Source organism: Grampus griseus, assembly GCF_964374135.1.
Source record: "Grampus griseus genome assembly, chromosome: 18".
Taxonomy (NCBI): domain Eukaryota; kingdom Metazoa; phylum Chordata; class Mammalia; order Artiodactyla; family Delphinidae; genus Grampus; species Grampus griseus.
In genome coordinates, this window is record NC_139012.1 from 79,524,225 (window position 1) to 79,543,153 (window position 18,929).

The 18,929-nt window shown below is 38.2% G+C and overlaps 1 protein-coding gene across 1 annotated transcript in view; it reads left to right on the top strand.

Annotated features, from left to right (window-relative positions):
- The window catches only part of ZMYM5 (zinc finger MYM-type containing 5), a gene marked incomplete at its 5' end in the record, with an annotated part of 33,186 nt that overhangs the window by 9,335 nt on the left and 4,922 nt on the right, over window positions 1–18,929 (top strand). Inside the window, 3 exons of the mRNA XM_082675645.1 lie at window positions 10,100–10,385; window positions 11,081–11,243; window positions 12,543–12,755. Of these exons, the coding sequence (XP_082531771.1) occupies window positions 10,100–10,385; window positions 11,081–11,243; window positions 12,543–12,755 (662 nt within the window). The remainder of the gene's footprint in view (window positions 1–10,099; window positions 10,386–11,080; window positions 11,244–12,542; window positions 12,756–18,929) is intronic.

Genomic DNA, 18,929 nt, shown 5'->3' on the forward strand with positions numbered 1-18,929 from the left:
GGAAGCATTGAGTCTTAACCAGTGGACCACCAGGAAAGTCCCAAATCAGATATCTGTATTTTAAAGACTCTTATGAGGCCAGTTGTGTTCTGGTAAAATATAATGAAAGTTATTTAAAATTTAGCAAATCTTTTTTGTGGATTTTTCATGACCTGGTGTGCTGTTTGTTTTTTCAGATTTTTGTTTGTTTTTTGTTTGTGTTTGTTTGTTTTGGGTCATTTTAGTGCTTTTAGCTATTGACCAACTTAGAATTTTAGGAAAGGACTGGAAAGTAATTAGAACTAAGAACCGAATCACTGGTTGTTTTAATGGAATGCTAGTATTTTTTTTCTTAAAAAATTTTTTTTAATTAATCTTTTTCTCTGGTTATGAGAATACTACAGAACGTTTGAAGGAAATCATAGTTAGAAATAAGAAAATAGTATCTGTCACCTACCTTACTAAGTAGAAGTGACTGACAACTTAAAATGTTGTTTTGTTTGCTTTCAGTCTTGTGCCTCCGTGGTTCTAAAAATAGAATTTAGAGCATATTGTATTTAGTTTTGTGTTCTCTTGATTTATTTAATCTAAATTTTATTTTATTTATTTATTTGCGGTATGCGGGCCTCTCACTGTTGTGGCCTCTCCCGTTGCGGAGCACAGGCTCTGGACACGCAGGCTCAGCAGCCATGGCTCACGGGCCCAGCCGCTCCGCGGCATGTGGGATCTTCCTGGACCGGGGCACGAACCCGCGTCCCCTGCATCGGCAGGCGGACTCTCAACCACTGCGCCACCAGGGAAGCCCCTGTTATGTCATTTTAAAAGTAGAGGTTTCAGTGGCTATAAAATATTCCTTTGTCTGAGATATTTATTCCTCTACTTTTTAAGCATTTGTATGGCTTTTCATTTTTTACTATTGAAAGTCTACACACTAAATGTCTTCGTTTGTATTGTTTATTAATTTCTATAGGACAGTTCTCAAACTTTTTGGTCTCAGTTTCAGTCTTGGAAGTGATTGAGGATCCCAAAGTTTTTTGTTTTGTTTTTAATCTGTTATCATATTAGAAATTAAAACATAAATTTAAAAGGTATTTATTCATTGAACAAAATTATTATGTGACATATTTTTAATGAAAGATAACTACTTTCACTAAAGAAATTTAGTGAAAAGTGATGTGTTACAGTTACAGAAATATTTTTTTTTAATTTTTTTATAAAGCATTTTATTTTTAAAATTTTATTTATTTATTTATTTTTGGCTGTGTTGGGTCTTCGTTTCTGTGCGAGGGCTTTCTCTAGTTGCATTGAGCGGGGGCCACTCTTCATCGCGGTGCGCGGGCCTCTCACTATCATGGCCTCTCTTGTTGCAGAGCACAGGCTCCAGACGTGCAGGCTCAGTAGTTGTGGCTCACTGGCCTAGTTGCTCCGCGGCATGTGAGATCTTCCCAGACCAGGGCTTGAACCCGTGTCCCCTGCATTAGCAGGCAGATTCTCAACCACTGCGCCACCAGGAAAGCCCCACAAATTTTTTGGAAGTCTGGCTTGATAGAAAACAGCAAGGTATATCTAGCTCCTCAAATTTAGTTCTACATTGAATGTGTTGCAATATCTTCTTTTGTTTGAAGTATAAGAAGAAAATCTGGCCTCACATACATACGTGGCTGTAGAATGGAATAATATTTTAGTAGCCTTTTTAGTTAATTATGGATAGTTTTTTCCTTTTCCTTTTGACACAGCACCAAAACTTGATAAGTGGTAGTTTCTTAAAAGTTCTTACAGTGTGGAATCTGAAACTATATAATGAACTTTTCATGCTTTATTACATTAAAATTCATTTATCTTTGAATGAATTTTACCTTTGTATGATTTGGTAACATTGTGCTTTACTTATTTGGAAAGTGTTGATTCACTGAGTTACCTATGTCTTCTAAATGTTGACACCTTAGAAAGCTGTCACGCTAGCAGTGGTGGATACAGGTTTTCAAAGACTCTGATTTTCACTGGAAAGCTCAAATTTTCTCACTGGCAACAAATACTGTTATTTTTTTGAAGTGAAAGGCTTATTTTAAGAAAATGTCAATAACCAGTTTGTTTTGTCATTCCTTTAAGGCTAGTTCAGCTTGCAGTGCAACAATTTTACAAGTGCTTTTCCACTCTTTCTCATTGTTCTTTGGTATGAAACAGAAGTGGCTTCTGGATGCTTCCCTGTTCATCATACAGAGTATTAAGATGTAGTCAGAGGCTGAAATTTAGTAAAATTAATACTAATTTTTACCTTTTCACTAAGGACTTCTGTTGCATAATAAATAATTTCACTGGCCTTTGTCCCTGGTTCTTGGGAGAGAGAATAAATCCTTGAAATTTACCAGATTCCTAATAACTAATGATTAAGGCTGAGGGTCACCAGAAAGACCAACCGTGTGATTTGAGTGTTGGGCCTTTGAGCCAGCCCAGCCTTCATGGAGGAGAGAGAGGCTGGAGATTGAGTCCAGTCACACGCAGCGAATAATCCCACCAGTCACACCCACACGATGAAACCCAGTAAAAACTCATCTGTGCCGGGTGGGTGACGCTACCCGCTTCCTCAGAGAGAGGGCACAGAAGCTCTGGCATTGGGACCCTTCCTCACCCCGTATGTCTCTTCATTTGGCTGGTCCTGATTTGTATCCTTTAAATAAAACTGATCATAAGTATAGAGCTTTCTTGAGTTCTCTGAATCATTCTAGCAAATTATCAAATCTGAAGGGGCCTTAGGAACCTCCCACATTTACAGCCAGTTGGCCAGAAGTCCAGGTGGCATGTAAAGTGAGGGCAGTCTTGTGGACTCTGCCTTCAGAATGGGGGCTGGTGCTGACTCCAGGTAGTTATAGCATCAGAATTGTGTTGACCAGTTGTTGTTGGAAGAACAATAGGAAGTACAGGTGCTACTTTTTCTTTCTTTTGTGCAAGTGCCTGATAGTGAAGAAAATTTTACTAGTACAGTTTGGTTCCACTGCCAGCAGTTTTACCTAACATCATTGCTTCTGCCCCATTAGTGCAGATGCCAACACGATGAAAAAGGCACATAATCTTAGTTTTATTATGGAAATAGTTTGGCCTGGCAGATCCCCTTTTATTTCTTATGTAATGTTGAATAGAAGTGATCGGAGTATAAAGTCTTGTCTTGTTCTTTTTTTTGTTGACCATGCCTCGCAGCTTGCAAGATCTTGGTTCCCTAACCAGGGATTGAACCCCAGGCACTCAGCAGTGAAAGCGCCTTCTGTTGTCTTGTTCTTGACCTGGGGTGGAGGGGAAGCATTTGACATTTCATCATTTAGCGTATTCGCTTATGTCAAATATAGTAAGCTTTTTATGTTCATAATTTATTTAATAGCTTGTGTCTTAGTCTTTGCAGTTATAAACAGGTTTCTCATGAATATCTCTAAGTTTGTCACACATATTTTCTAGTGAAAAGTTTCTGTAGGTGAAATTGCCAAGTCAGATGTCAACATATTTTTAAAGCTTTTCATGGTTAATACAGAATGGTCCTCACCAAAAAATTATGGTGTTTTTTTTTGTTGTTATAATATTGTAAGCTCTCCTCAGGGGTAGGAGTATTATTAATGTTTGCTAAACTGATCATTTAGAGGTGATATCCTCTTAATGATCATTGAACTTTTAAAAATACTTTTGCAGACTTTTTATGAATTTGTTCATTTATGTTTGTCATCTACTTATTACTATGTACATCTTTTGTTTATTAATTGAGTGAAACCTGAAAAATAATATAAAAAACTTGTGATTTCTGTATTGAGTGATGTGTTAAGCTTAAAAGCGGTTGAAGATGATGTTGAAGACTTGAAATAATGTCCATTGAAAATCATTCTTTTGGATCTCTGTTTCTTTCACTCTTCTTTTTAAAATTTTTTATTGCAGTGTAATTGATTTGTTTCTTTCACTCCTATTTTTTTCACTTATTTTTTGTTTTGTAATTATTTCCTAAATTTTACATGTATATTTTTACAAGCATGAATTACATCTTATGTACATATAAGCTCTTAAGTGAAGTTAAAACCAGAAGGCTTGCCATGTATTTCTTTTATGTTTCAGCCTTGACCGTTTTTCACCTTCTGGAGTAAATTGAAGTTGTGTATTGAATGATGAAGTGGATCAATTTAAAAGCATAGCACATAGACTGATACTTAACTGTAAAAAATCATACTGTAGTTAGATGCTATACTGTTGCTCCACTCAAATTGTGGACATAATTGAGACTAGCAAAAGTTGTTTGAAAGTAGTTTTGACTGCTCTTGGATGTATTTTTATTCTTGTCATCCTTTTATCTCATTAATTCAAAACTGTATTTTATATTACAGTGATAATTTTCTCATGTCGTGAGGTATCAATGATTTTAAAAAGTAACAGACAAAAAGCATTAAAGGACTCCCCTGACATTCATTCATATATATGAAGACGTTCTTAACTACATTTAAACTATTTTGTTTGTGCTGTGGCAGTGAATTTCTGTTATCTTTGAAGTGTGGATGAATTTACAGTGTTCCTGGGTTCTCTAAAGTTCTATTTCGGGGGAAAAAAGTTACAGAATTATATCCTTTATTTATTTTATTATTTTTTTTTTTAAATAAATCTATTTATTTATGGCTGAGTTGGGTCTTCGTTGCTGTGCGCAGGCTTCTCATTGTGGTGGCTTCTCCTGTTGTAGAGCATGGGCTCTAGGCGTGTGGGGCTCGAGTTGTGGCTCGCAGGCTCTAGAGCTCAGGCTCAGTAGTTGTGGCGCACGGGCTTAGTTGCTCCACGGCATGTGAGATCTTCCCGGACCAGGGCTCGAACCCATGTCCCCTGCATTGACAGGTGGATTCTTAACCACCGTGCCACCAGGGAGGCCCTATCCTTTAAATAATACCATTTGGCCCAGAATTCTAAAAAGAGGGTCTACAGAGTTGTCAGGTAAAGAGTGATGGTGAAGATGTGTCTGAAGCTTTCTGAAAGGTGGAGTCACTTGTCAAAAAGGAGTTTATTTATTTATTTATTTATTTTTGGCTGCGTTGGGTCTTCGTTGCTGCCCGCGGGCTTTCTCTAGTTGCAGTGAGCGGGGGCTGCTCTTCGTTGCGGTGCACGGGCTTCTCATTGCGGTGGCCTCTCTTGTTGCGGAGCACGGGCACAGGCTTCAGTAGTTGTGGCGTGTGGGCTCAGTAGTTGTGGCTCATGGGCTCTATAGTGCAGGCTAAGCAGTTGTGGCACACTGGCCTAGTTCCTCCGCAGCATGTGGGATCCTCCCGGACCAGGGCTGGAACCCGTGTCCCCTGCATTGGCAGGCAGATTCTTAACCACTGCACCACCAGGGAAGCCCCAGGACTGTCTTCTTGTTGTTGCTCTTTTCACTCTTTGTTTAAGTTGGATGTAGCATAGTGAAAGCTGTCTAATTTTAGTATTAACCCTAAATTTTGTTTTTGCTTGCTGTCAGCTTTTGTAAAATTAACCAATTTTACCAGAAGACTTACAGAATAATATGGTGACCATTGTATTACTATTGTAATTGTTGTTATTATTTAGAGTCAGAGCTCCCCCAGAGTATCTTACTTTAGTTGCTGTGTGCTTCCCACTTCTATAGAATGAAGGATTTCCAGCACAGAAAAAAGAAAAAAAAATAAGAGCAAGATGAGGATTTCTGGAGTTGAGTTATATTTGAATCTAGGGCTTAAGGGTTCAAATTTTATCCTATAAAATTATGGCTCTGCATAAAGTACAAATAAAACTGTGTAATATCTTATGAAAATAAGATCATGTCCATTAGAATGGACCTTTGAGTCATTTAATCTTTTCATTAACCTCTAGGGTAGACTGTATTTCAGAGAAAGTTCTTCAGCCATCATGTATCTTTATGTAAACAGCAAAATTTCATCAAAGAAAATACTCAGACTTAGAAATTGTGCTTGCATCTGTGTTGTATTTTTGTTGGATTATAAACATTTCTGGCTATGATACTGATTCTAGGAAGTTCTTCTTCTGATAATAATAGACTTTAATAATCGATAGGTAACTCCTGTCCCTCCTGCAGAGAATAATGGGGGACAGGGAGACAAAACATATAAAATATCGAAAGCATCACAGAGCTACAAATACACTAAAAAAATGTTTCTCATATCTGAGAAGGAGCCTCAGAGGAGTCATCTCTTACTTGGGGTTGCTTTTCTCTAACGGGTATGTGTTCAGTTCCAGAAAAGGCTGCTAAGAATCTAAGGGGAACTTTCAACAGACTCACAGGGGCCAACAAAGACGGACACTGATTTAAAATATATATATATCGACCTTTGGATTGGGGATGCTAACATAATCCAGAGTCTCAGGTTTTTTTTTCAGTTTTTCATGTAAAACTATTAGGGATATGAGGAGGCAGGCCATGTAATGAAATAAGAGAAAAAGCAGACAATAGAAATGAACCCACAAGGGGTGCAGGTACTAGGAGTATCAGACAGTCTACATTTTAACTGTAGGTTTGGCACAGCTGAAGAGAGTGTGAATGAACTGGAATATGTATCAGAGTATTATCTAGACTGAGTCAGAACCAAGAGGGGGACATACAGAAAAGAATGTAAGAGACTTAGGACATTTGATGAAAAGGACATGTAATTAATGTCCCAGAAAGAGGAAAAAAGAAATGAGGCAGAAGAGGTGTAACTGAGGATTTTCTAAAATGGAGAAAAACATCAACCCTTGAATTCGAGAACCTTTACAAATTCTGAGCAGGATAAATACGCAAGAGACCCTTAAGAGACATGTAGAGAAATCATAGTCAAAAATTGGAAGCAATCATCCGCCTGTAGATGGTAGCCTCCTTCTCCCCTGAGTAGCAAAGACTGCTCCCATGTCCTGCCTCCTGTCTGTTGTACACAGTGGGGTGTTGCTCCAGGAACTTTTGCTGTGGGCAATAAACCCAATAGCCCTTACCCAATAAACCTTTGATGTCCCCCCACCAAAAAAAAATTGGAAGCAATCGAAATGTCATCAGCAGTAGAGTGATAAATAGTATCAGCCACACAATGGAATACTCAACAATGGAAACAGATGAACAACTACCTTCAGTGTGAGTGAAACAGATGAGATGTTGAGACGAGAGTACATACTACGTGATTTCATAGGCGAAGTTCAAAATAAGGCAGAACTTATCTTTGAAGTGGGGATATGGATGGCTTGTGGGAAAGGAGGGGAGTGACTGCGTGGAAAAGACATGAGAATCCTGGAAGTTTTCTGTGTGTTTATCTGGGTGGTGGTCATAGAAGTACATATTCTTTGTGAAGATGGTCATTGAGCTGTGCACTTAAGATTATAAACTTCATGTGTATGTGTTACTCTTTAACAACTAAAAACCCCCCTGAGACACTGAAGTAACTTCACTAGCAGACCAACACTAAAGAAATACTAAAAGGTTGTTCTTTAGGCAGAAGAGTTTAGATGCAGGAAGAAATCAAGAATCTGTAAAACTTGGGACTTCCCTTGTGGTCCAGTGGTTGAGAATCCGTCTTGCATTGCAGGAGGTGCCTCTTTGATCCCTGGTCGGGGAACTAAGATCCCACATGCCGCGGGGCAACTGAGCCCGCGAGCTCTGGAGCCTGCGCGCCACAACTAGAGAGCCCGCACGCCGCAACTAGGACCTGATGCAGCCAAAAAATAAGTAAATAAATAAAATAAAAAAGAATATCTAAAACTCAAATAGTGGGTCTGGTACTTACTGGAATTCTGGGCAAATCACCTCTAGCTTCTAGGCCTTAATTTTCCTTGCATATAAGGAGGGATTTGGATTAAATCCTTCTGGGCCCCTTCTCTTAAAATTTATTCTGGGGATAGAGCATGGAAGAATTTGGTTGAGAGACCTTTTATTTTAGCAGTCCCCAACCTTTTTGGTGCCAGGGACTGGTTTTGTGGAAGACAGTTTTTCCACGGACGGTGGGGGGTGGAGGATGTTCCAGGAGGTGATGCAAGCGATGGGGGGATGGGGGGTGGCAGGTGAAGCTGTGCTCGTTTGGACTGCTACTGGTCCCAGGCCCAGGGGTTGGGGACCCTGTTTTATTTAGCCTGTAGAAACTAACACGATAAAATAAGAATTTGATGAAATAAGAAACTTTGAAATTAGGAGAAATTCAATAGTTGCAGTATAAACAAAGAAAACATTTGCTTTACTTATGTATGCACCAATGCTAAAGTGAAAAAAACCCTGCAGAATCTATTGAGCAGTATAGTTGATGTCTCACTTTACATAATTATATATAACTCTATCCCCTTTAAGTATGGGTAAGTGTACAAAATTAAAAAGCCCAGGGCTTCCCTGGTGGCGCAGTGGTTGAGAGTCCACCTGCCGATGCAGGGGACGGGTTCATGCCCCGGTCCGGGAGGATCCCACATGCCGCAGAGTGGCTGGGCCCGTGAGCCATGGCCGCTGAGTCTGCACGTCCGGAGCCTGTGCGCCACAACGGGAGAGGCCACAACAGTGAGAGGCCCGCGTACTGCAAAAAAAAAAAAAAAAAAAAAAGCCCAGAGAATTCCCTGGTGGTCCAGTGGTTAGGACTTCACACTTTCACTGCTGTGGGGCCAGGGTCAATCCCTGGTCAGGGAACTAAGATCTCACAAGCTGCGTGACGCGGCCAAAATAAAAACAAAAACAAAACTTAATGCTATATACTTCATATTTGCCAGCGTATCTTTCTGCGGAGTGAAAGAATTCCTTTGGTTACTTGTTCTGTTTTGGTTTTGCCTGTTAAGATAAAAATATCTGGAAAAGGACAAAATTAGAAGCAGCAATGGGTAGGAATTTAGAAGTGAAAACAGAGTTGTTAGTGTTGGTAGTATTATGAGAGGCGCTTAGAGCTATAATAGGTGGAGGGGCCATAGACCTTTACCTAACGACAAAAGCTATTTTTGAAGAGAGATGACAGAATAATTCAGTGCTCTCGGGCCTTGTTTCTCAAAGCTTCAACATTACTCAAGAGGTAGTTAGAAATGCAGAATCTCAGGCCCCTCCCTAGACTTACTGATTTAGAATCTCTGTTTAAACAAGATTCCCAAGTGATCGTATGCATGTTAAGGTTTGAGAGGCACTATTACCTGTACATAATATTGTACCATTTTGAAGCTAACAGTAATATACGATGGAGTCCCCGTGTGAAGGTAGGAAAGCTGGGTCTCCTGTGTAATCCACCACCTACACTAATGCCTGGGAAATAGTCTAGAAGGCTGGCAGGTAATTGTAGACAGAGTTGCCTTAAGATGCTATGTCTAAATTACATGTACTTGCAAGTATTTTGGAGGGAAGTGCACTAGTATCTACAAATTACTTGAAATACATAGAGAAGATAGATTATTTAGCGGGGTGAATAAATAGAAAACGTGATAAAGCAAAAAGTAAAATAGTATAGAATCTATATGATGGACATATTTTTCACAGTAAAATTCTTTCAGGTTTATATGCTTTAAATTTTTCATAATAAAATGTTAGGGGGGAAGCTGTTATGAAAATGGGTATCATACACCAGACTATAATCTTTATATTTGTATATTTGCTTTATTTTATAATGTATTAATACTTTTCTCTTAGAAAAGAAAAAGTACCTTAGGAAGTACCCTGTGTACAGAACATAATGCTTTACTATATGTATTATCTCATGTAGTTTTTTTCTTCCCCTGCTGCACAGCTTGTGGGATCTTAGTTCCCTGACCAGGGATTGAACCTGGGCCATGGCAGTGAAAGCGCGCAGAGTCCTAACCACTGGACCTCCAGGGAAGTCCCTCTCATTTAGTCTTCATAACACTAATAGGTTGGGTATCATTGTGATTTGTAGCTGAGAATACCAAGACCTAGTTTAAATTACTTGCACAATCTCTAGCACAGAGGGTCTGACTTGGAGATGCTGGCTACCGCATTGCACAGTTCCGGGGCCGCCATTTCCAGTGTTGGCACAATAGAGCATCATTCACTTAGAGTACAAAGGGGAGAGTCCCCCTGGGGTTGTACAGCAAGGCTTCCTCACTATTCTCTTAGACTTGTGCAAAATGAAAATTTTAAATATTTTTCTGATGGGAGTTTTTAACTGTTCCGTGACTTTTCTTATGTGTTTTATTTTTCAAGATTCTTGGATCTCCCAGTCAGCATCCTTTCCCCGTAATCAGAAACAGCCAGGGGTGGATTCTTTATCACCAGTGGACTCACTTCCTAAACAGATCTTCCAGCCTTCTGTCCAACAGCAACCCACTAAACCAGCTAAAATCACTTGTGCAAACTGCAAAAAGCCTTTACAGAAGGGACAGACAGCTTATCAGCGAAAAGGATCAGCTCACCTCTTCTGTTCTACCACCTGCCTCTCTTCCTTCTCTCATAAGCGTACTCCAAAGAAGCGCAAGGTGACATGTAAAAAGTAAGCCGTACCTTTCAACATGCTTCCATATGATTGGATACTGGCAGTATGAATTTGTGTCCTGAATGTACTTAGAGAGTTGCGGAAGATTCATGGATAGAATTGATGCACAGGTTTCTTCAAGTTTATGGAGCTTGAGTTGTCCTAGCATATGTCAGAGCTGTGGGTTATTTGTATTGTACTTACTCTTGGCAGGAAAATAGAGTTTAGGTATAGAAATAAATCAACCCTACCCCACCACTGCCTTTCCCTACCCCCTTCCCCATCCTCTACCTTGGTTCTACCCGGTTGCTAACACCCTTTTTGAATGCTTCTAGAAGTCATAACCTGTGGCAAGGTCCTAAAGGTCATAACCTGTGACAACAAAATATTTTTATCTCTGAATATCTTGCCATATTATTTAGGAACTGTTAGCAATTAAACCAAAATGTGGATTTTTCTAGATCCAAAAGTTATAGTTGATTCTTAGGATTAAATCATGAGAAAATGAAAAATGTCAATTATTGTTCATATATATTTGACTTTTATTAAAATGCAATGTTCTTAGGGAGTTCCCTGGTGGCCTAGTGATTAAGATTCTGGGCTTTCACTGCCATGACCCGAGTTCAGTCCCTGGTGGGGGAAATGAGCCACTCAGCATGGCCAAAAAATAAGAATGCAGTGTTCTTAAATTGTGTCTATCCCTTGTGTTTCAGAGGTGCACCTGCAAAACAGGCTACTCTTGTTCCTCAAGGGGAGTCAAGTGAATCCTTCCAAAAATTTTGTGGTACGTCTTTGTCTCCCTATGAAGATAACCAGAATCTTCGAAAAAGAGTTCTGAATAAATCAAGATGTACAATCTGCAGTAAACTAACAGAGGTCTGTGATTTTATATCTTAAGTTATTATCTAGGTTAACAGCGATAATTTTAACTTTTAGGTGCTATTATATGTTCTGCCATCTACCTAATGGATGAGTCTTGAATCTACTCAGTGAAGTTGAAGGGAAGAATAAGCATATGTTAGAATTGTCTCATAACAAATGTCCCACCCCATAGTATGGGGGGTAATCATCCATTTGTGTGGAACTGAATGTATTCATAAAGAGAGCAGTAGTTTTATGGTGGATTTTGTTCTTATTAGCCACAGTAAATGAAAATGTAGGTTCAGGACATGAAGGAAACAACCAGTCCTACAAGAACACGTAGAACAGGTGGAGTGAAAGTATGTAGGTCACTTCACATTTCTTAGGCGGTATTGCCATCTTCCCAGGCATCCAGGGACTCCCCACTTAACATGGTCTTTGGTAACTGAATTTGGTCTGGATTACCCTGAAGCCGTGTAAATCCCAGACACAATTTTATCTTAGCTACCATAGAGCTGAGCAAAGCAAGAACTTAGGTATATACAGACTCCATCCTGAATGTGGGTGATACTGGTTCCCTTCGCCCACCCCCCACCCCAGTTTTCTAGGGCAGTGAAGTTTATAATACCTACAAATTCCCAATCCACTTATTTTTAAGCAGGTCATATCAAAACCTGCTAACCATTTCCTGTAATTTTTTTTTATAAATTTATTTCTTTAATTTGTTTTTGGCTGTGTTGGGTCTTTGTTGCTGCACATGGGCTTTCTCTAGTTGTGGCAAGTGGGGGCTACTCTTCATTGTGGTGCGCAGGCTTCTCATTGTGGTGGCTTCTCTTGTTGCAGAGCAGGGGCTCTGGGCGCGAGGGCTTCAGTAATTGCAGCACGTGGGCTCAGTAGTTGTGGCTCACAGGCTCTGGAGCGCAAGCTCAATAGTTGTGGGGCAAGGTCTCAGTTGCTCTGCAGCATGTGGGATCTTCCCGGACCAGGGCTCGAACCCATGTCCCCTGCATTGGCAGGCGGATTCTCAACCACTGCACCACCAGGGAAGCCCCTGTAATTCTAAAATGTCTGATTTTGTTGCTTTTTGTTCTATGAATCTTACTTTTCCTTTTATAAAATCAAAGCACAATTTTACAAAGAAATCAAAGATAAAAATGAAAGAATAGTGAAATGTGCTTTTGTAAAGTCTTTTACGTGAATGTTTCATCCACTGAGAAATTACTAAAGGTTCTTTATTTCTGTTGAAAAAACTAGGTATCTCGTGTATGGTGCTAATCCAGTTCATTTATTTAATAAATTGGTTTTTGTTTTTAGATTCGGCATGAAGTCAGCGTTAACAATGTAACACATAAGCTGTGCAGTAACCAGTGCTTTAACAAGTACAGGTTGGCCAATGGTCTAGTGATGAATTGCTGTGAGCAGTGTGGGGAGTACCTGCCCAGCAAAGGTGCTGGAAACAATCTCCTAGTCATTGAAGGTCAGCAGATGAGATTTTGCTGCCAAAGTTGTGTTAACGAATATAAACAGGTAATTCTTTTTTAATGAGTTTTAAATGATCAAGTTTGCAGTAACTTCTCCCTTGATAGCTTACATGAAGCATATTTATCTTAGAATCTCATATGGTTCCATTTCTGTCAGTCTCTCATCTCATACTCAAATGAGTATTAAAATTAATTGTTGTAAGTAAGCTTGTTTTAAGTCTTTATGTTTTGCAGACGTTACAATGAGTAATTCTTTTCTCTACCGTTTTGCACTCCCACTGACAACTTGATAGTTCCAATTATTCTGTAGTCTCAACAAAATTTGGTGTTGTCTGTATTGATTTAATCTATTCTAGTGGGTATGAAATGATTATCTCATTGTGGTTTTAATTTCCTGATAACTACTGTTCCTTTCTCATCACTCATATATCTTCTTTTGTAAAGTATCCAAGTTTTAGCTCACTTTTTTTATTGGATTGTCTTTCTATTATTGAGTTGTAGGAATTCTTTTTATATATTCTGGATACATATCTTTTGTAAAATAAATGTGTTTAGAAGATTTTTCTCCTGGACAATGTTTTGTCTTTTCGTTTTCCTAATGTTGGTTTTGAAAAGCCCAAGTTTTAAATTTTGATAAAGTCCAGTTTACTATTTGCCTTTCTGATTAGTACTTTTTGTGTCTTGTTTAGGGACTCTGCCTACCAAGGTTATGAAGATATTTACCTATGTTGTCTTATAAGCTTTTTAGTTTTAGATTTTATGTTTACATCTGTGATCCATCTCAAGTTAATTTTGTGTATGGTGTGAGGTAGGGATTAAGGAAGTGTCATCTTCCTGATTTCAAGACATTAAAAACCTCAAAACATCGCATCATACACCATAAATTTGTACAGTTTTTATCAATTTTACTTCAGTAAACCTGGGAAAAAAGACATTAAAAAGCCATAGTAATCAAAGTGGTATGGTATTGGCATATAAACAAATAGATCAATAGAATAGACAGGCCAGAAATAGAACCACACAAATACAGTCAGTTGATTTTAGAAGAAAGTACAAAATCATTTGGATGGGAAAAGCAAGATTTTTTTCAGCAGATGGTGCTGGAACAATTTTTTTGTTGGTATGGACATAAATAAGCCAGACCTCAGATTATCCCACACAAACATTAATTAAAAAAAAATAATTTAACATGGATCCTCAATGTAAAACCAGGAATGTTCTTAACCCCATTTCACTGGACGAGGGTTTAAATGGTTAGCTTTTAAGGAAAAGTAACTCTGAAGTGCGAGGCTTATTACACAGTAGAGGAAACAGTGGATACCCATAGTTGATTTTTTAGTTTTTGCAAGGAAGGCTTATTTACGTTATCTTTATTATCTTCTTTGTATATATTATGCCTCATATTTAACAAAGCTTTTGGGTGCAGCTTATAGAAGATTGCAGTCACGTTATCGTTTCAAAAGAGTACATGTCAAAACTACCTTCTGCTTGAGGGCAGACAGCAGAAGCAAGAAGAACTACAATTCTGCAGCCTGTGGAAGGAAAGCCACATTCACAGAAAGATAAACAAAATGAAAAGGCAGAGGACTTTGTACCAGATGAAGGACTTTGTACCAGATGAAGGACTTTGTACCAGATGAAGGAGATAGGCAACCTTCCAGAAAAAGAATTCAGAATAATGATAGTGAAGATGATCTAGGACCTCAGAAAAAGAATGGAGGCAAAGATCAAGAAGATGCAAGAAATATTTAACAAAGACCTAGAAGAATTAAAGAACAAACACCTAGAAGAATTAAAGAACAACAGAGATGAACAATACAATAACTGAAATGAAAAATACACTAGGAGGAATCAGTAGCAGAATAACTGAGGCAGAAGAATGGGTAAGTGACCTGGAGGACAGAATGGTGGAATTCACTGCTGCAGAACAGAATAAAGAAAAAAAATGAAAAGAAATGAAGGCAGCCTAAGAGACCTCTGGGACAACATTAAACGCAACAACATTCGCATTATAGGGGGTGTCCCAGAAGGAGAAGAGAGAGAGGAAGGACCTGAGAAAATATTTGAAGAGATTATAGTCGAAAGCTTCCCTAATATGGGAGAAGAAATAGCCACCAAAGTCCAGGAAGCACAGAGAGCCCCAGGCAGGATAAACCCAAGGAGAAACAAGCTGAGACACATAGTAATCAAACTGGCAAAAATTAAAGACAAAGAAAAATTCTTGAAAAGAACAAGGGAAAAACGACAAATAACATACAAGGGAACTCCCATTAGGTTAACAGCTGATTTCTCAGCAGAATACAAGCCAGAAGGGAGTGGCCTGATACATTTAAACTGATAAAAGGGAAGAACCTACAACCAAGATTACCCAGCAAGGATCTCATTCAGATTCAACGGAGAAATCAAAAGCTTTACAGACAAACAAAAGCTAAGAGAATTCAGCACCACCAAACCAGCTCTACAGCAAATGCCAAAGGAACTTCTCTAAGTGGGAAACACAAGAGGAGAAAAGGACCTACAAAAACAAATGCATAACAATTAAGAAAATGGTCATAGGAACATCCACATAGATAATTACCTTAAACGTGAATGGATTAAATGCTCCAACTAAAAGACACAGGCTCACTGAATGGTTACAGAAACAAGACCCATATATATGCTGTCTACAAGAGACCCGCTTCAGACCTAGACACACATACAGACTGAAAGTGAGGGGATGGAAAAAGATATTCCATGCAAATGGAAATCAAAAGAAAGCTGGAGTAGCAATACTCATACAGATAAAATAGACTTTAAAATAATGTTACAAGAGACAAGGAAGGACACTACATAATGATCAAGGGATCAATCCAAGAAGAATTTATAAGAATTATAAATATATATATGCACCCAACATAGGAGCACCTCAATACATAAGACAACGGCTAGCAGCTATAAAAGAGGAAATCGACAGTAACACAATAATAGTGGGGGGCTTTAACACCTCACTTACACCAATGGACAGATCATCCAGACAGAAAAGTAATAAGGAAACACAAGCTTTAAATGACAAAATAGACCAGATAGATTTAATTGATATTTATAGGACATTCCATCCAAAAACGGCAGATTACACTTTCTTCTCAAGTGCACACGGAAAGTTCTCCAGGATAGATCACATCTTGGGTCACAAATCAAGCCTCAGTAAATTTAAGAAAATTGAAATCATATCAAGTATCTTTTCTGACCACAGCGCTATGAAATTAGAAATCAATTACAGGGATAAAAATGTAGAAAACGCAAACACATTGGAGGCTAAATGATATGTTACTAAATAACCAAGAGATCTCTAAAGAAATCAAAGAGGAAATTAAAAAATACCTAGAGACAAGTTACAATGAAAACACAACGATCCAAAGCCTATGGGATTCAGCAAAAGCAGTTCTAAGAGGAAAGTATATAGCAATACAAGCCTACCTCAAGAAACAAGAAAAACCTCAAACAATCTAAACTTACACCTAAAGGAACTAGAGAAAGAAGAACAAACAAAACCCAAAATTAGTAGAAGGAAATAAATCATAGAAGATCAGAGCAGAATAAATGAAATAGAAACAAAACAATAGCAAAGATCAATAAAACTAAAAGCTGGCTCTTTGAGAAGATAAACAAAATTAATAAACCTTTAGCCAGACTCATCAAGAAAAAGAGGGAGAGGACTCAAATCAATAAAATTAGAAATAAAAAAGGAGAAGTTACAACAGACACTGCAGAAATACAAAGCATCCTAAGATAGACTACTACAAGCAACTCTATGCTAATAAAATGGACAACCTGGAAGAAATGGACAAATTCTTAGAAATGTATAACCTTCCAAGACTGAACCAGGAAGAGGTAGAAAATATGAACAGACCAATCACAAGTAATGAAATTGAAACTGTGATTTAAAATATTCTAACAACCAGAAGTCCAAGACCAGATGGCTTCACAGGTGAATTCTATCAAACATTTAGAGAAGAGCTAACACCCATCCTTCTCAAACTCTTCCAAAAAATTGCAGAGGAAGGAACACTCCCAAACTCATTCTATAAGTCCACCATCACTCTGATACCAAGACCAGACAAAGACACCAAAAAAAAAAAGAAAATTACAGACCTGTATCACTGATGAATATAGATACAGAAATCCTCAACAAAATACTTGCAAACAGAATCCAATAACACACTAAAAGGATCATACACCATGATCAAGTGGGATTTATCCCAGGGATGCAAGGATTCTTCAGTATACGCAAATCAATCCGTGTGATACAGCATATTAACAAATTGAAGAATAAAAACCATATGATCATCTCAAAAGACGCAGAAAATCTTTTGACAAAAGTCAACACCCATTTATGATAAAAACTGTCCAGAAAGTGAGCATAGAGGGAACCTACCTCAACATAATAAAGGCCATATATGACAAACCCACAGCAAACATCATTCTCAATGGTGAAAAACTGGAAGCATCTCCTCTAAGATTAGGAAAAAGACAAGGATGTCCGCTCTCACCACAGTTATTCAACATAGTTTTGGAAGTCCTAGCCATAGCAGTCAGAGAAGAAAAAGAAATCAAAGGAATACAAATCGGAAAAGAAGAAGTAAAACTGTCACTGTTTGCAGATGACATGATACTATACATAGAGAATCCTGAAGATGCCACCAGGAAACTACTAGAGCTAATCAATGAATTTGGTAAAGTTGCAGGATACAAATTTAATGCACGTAAATCTCTTGCATTTCTATACACTAACAACAAAAGATCAGAAAGAGAAATTAAGGAAACAATCCCATTCACCATTGCAACAAAAAGAATAAAATACCTAAGAAATAAACCTACCTAAGGAGACAAAAGATCTGTATGCAGTAAAGTATAAGACTCTGATGAAAGAAATTAAAGATGGTACAAACAGATGGAGAGATATACCATGTTCTTGGATTGGAAGAATCAATATTGTGAAAATGACTATACTCCCCAAAGCAAACTACAGATTCAATGCAATCCCTATCAAATTACCAGTGGCACTTTTTACAAACCTGGAACAAAAAACCTTAAAATTTGTATGGAGACACAAAAGACCCTGAATAGCCAAAGCAGTCTTGAGGGGGAAAAAAACGGAGCTGGAGGAAACAGGCTCCCTGACTTCAGACTATACTACAAAGCTACAGTAATCAAGACAGTATGGTAGTGGCACAGAAACAGAAATATAGATCAATGGAACAGGATAGAAAGCCCAGAGATAAATCCACGCACAAATGGTCACCTTATCTTTGATAAAGGAGGCAAGAATATACAATGGAGAAAAGACAGCCTCTTCAATAAGTGGTACCGGGCAAACTGGACAACTATATGTAAAAGAATGAAATTAGAACACTCCCTAACACCATACACAAAAATCAATGGAACAGGATAGAAAGCCCAGAGATAAATCCACGCACAAATGGTCACCTTATCTTTGATAAAGGAGGCAAGAATATACAATGGAGAAAAGACAGCCTCTTCGATAAGTGGTGCTGGGCAAACTGGACAACTACATGTAAAAGAATGAAATTAGAACACTCCCTAACACCATACACAAAAATAAACTCAAAATGGATTAAATTCCTAAATCTAAGGCCAGACACTATAAAACTCTTAGAGGAAAACATAGGAGGAATACTCTTTGACATAAACCACAGCAAGATCTTTTTCGACCCACCTCCCAGAGTAATGGAAATAAAAACAAAAATAAACAACCAGGACCTAATGAAACTTAGTTTCTTTTGTTGTGCAAAAGCTTTTATAAACAAGATGAAAAGACAGCCCTCAGAATGGAAGAAAATATTTGCAATATTGTCCACGAATCAATGGACAAAGGATTAATCTCCAGAATATATAAACAGCTCATGTAGCTCAATATTAAAACAAACAACCCAGTCAAAAAATGGGCAGAAGACCTAAGTGACATTTCTCCAAAGAAGACATACAGATGGCCAAGAGGCATATGACAAGCTTCTCAGCATCACTGATTATTAGAAAAATGCAAATCAAAACTACAATGAGATATCACCTCACACCAGTTAGAATAGGCATCATCAGAAAATCTGCAAACAACAGATGCTGGAGAGGGTGTGGAGAAAAGGGAACCCTCTTGCACTGTTGGTGGGAATGTAAATTGATACAGCCACTATAGAGAACAGTATGGAGTTTCCTTAAAAAACTA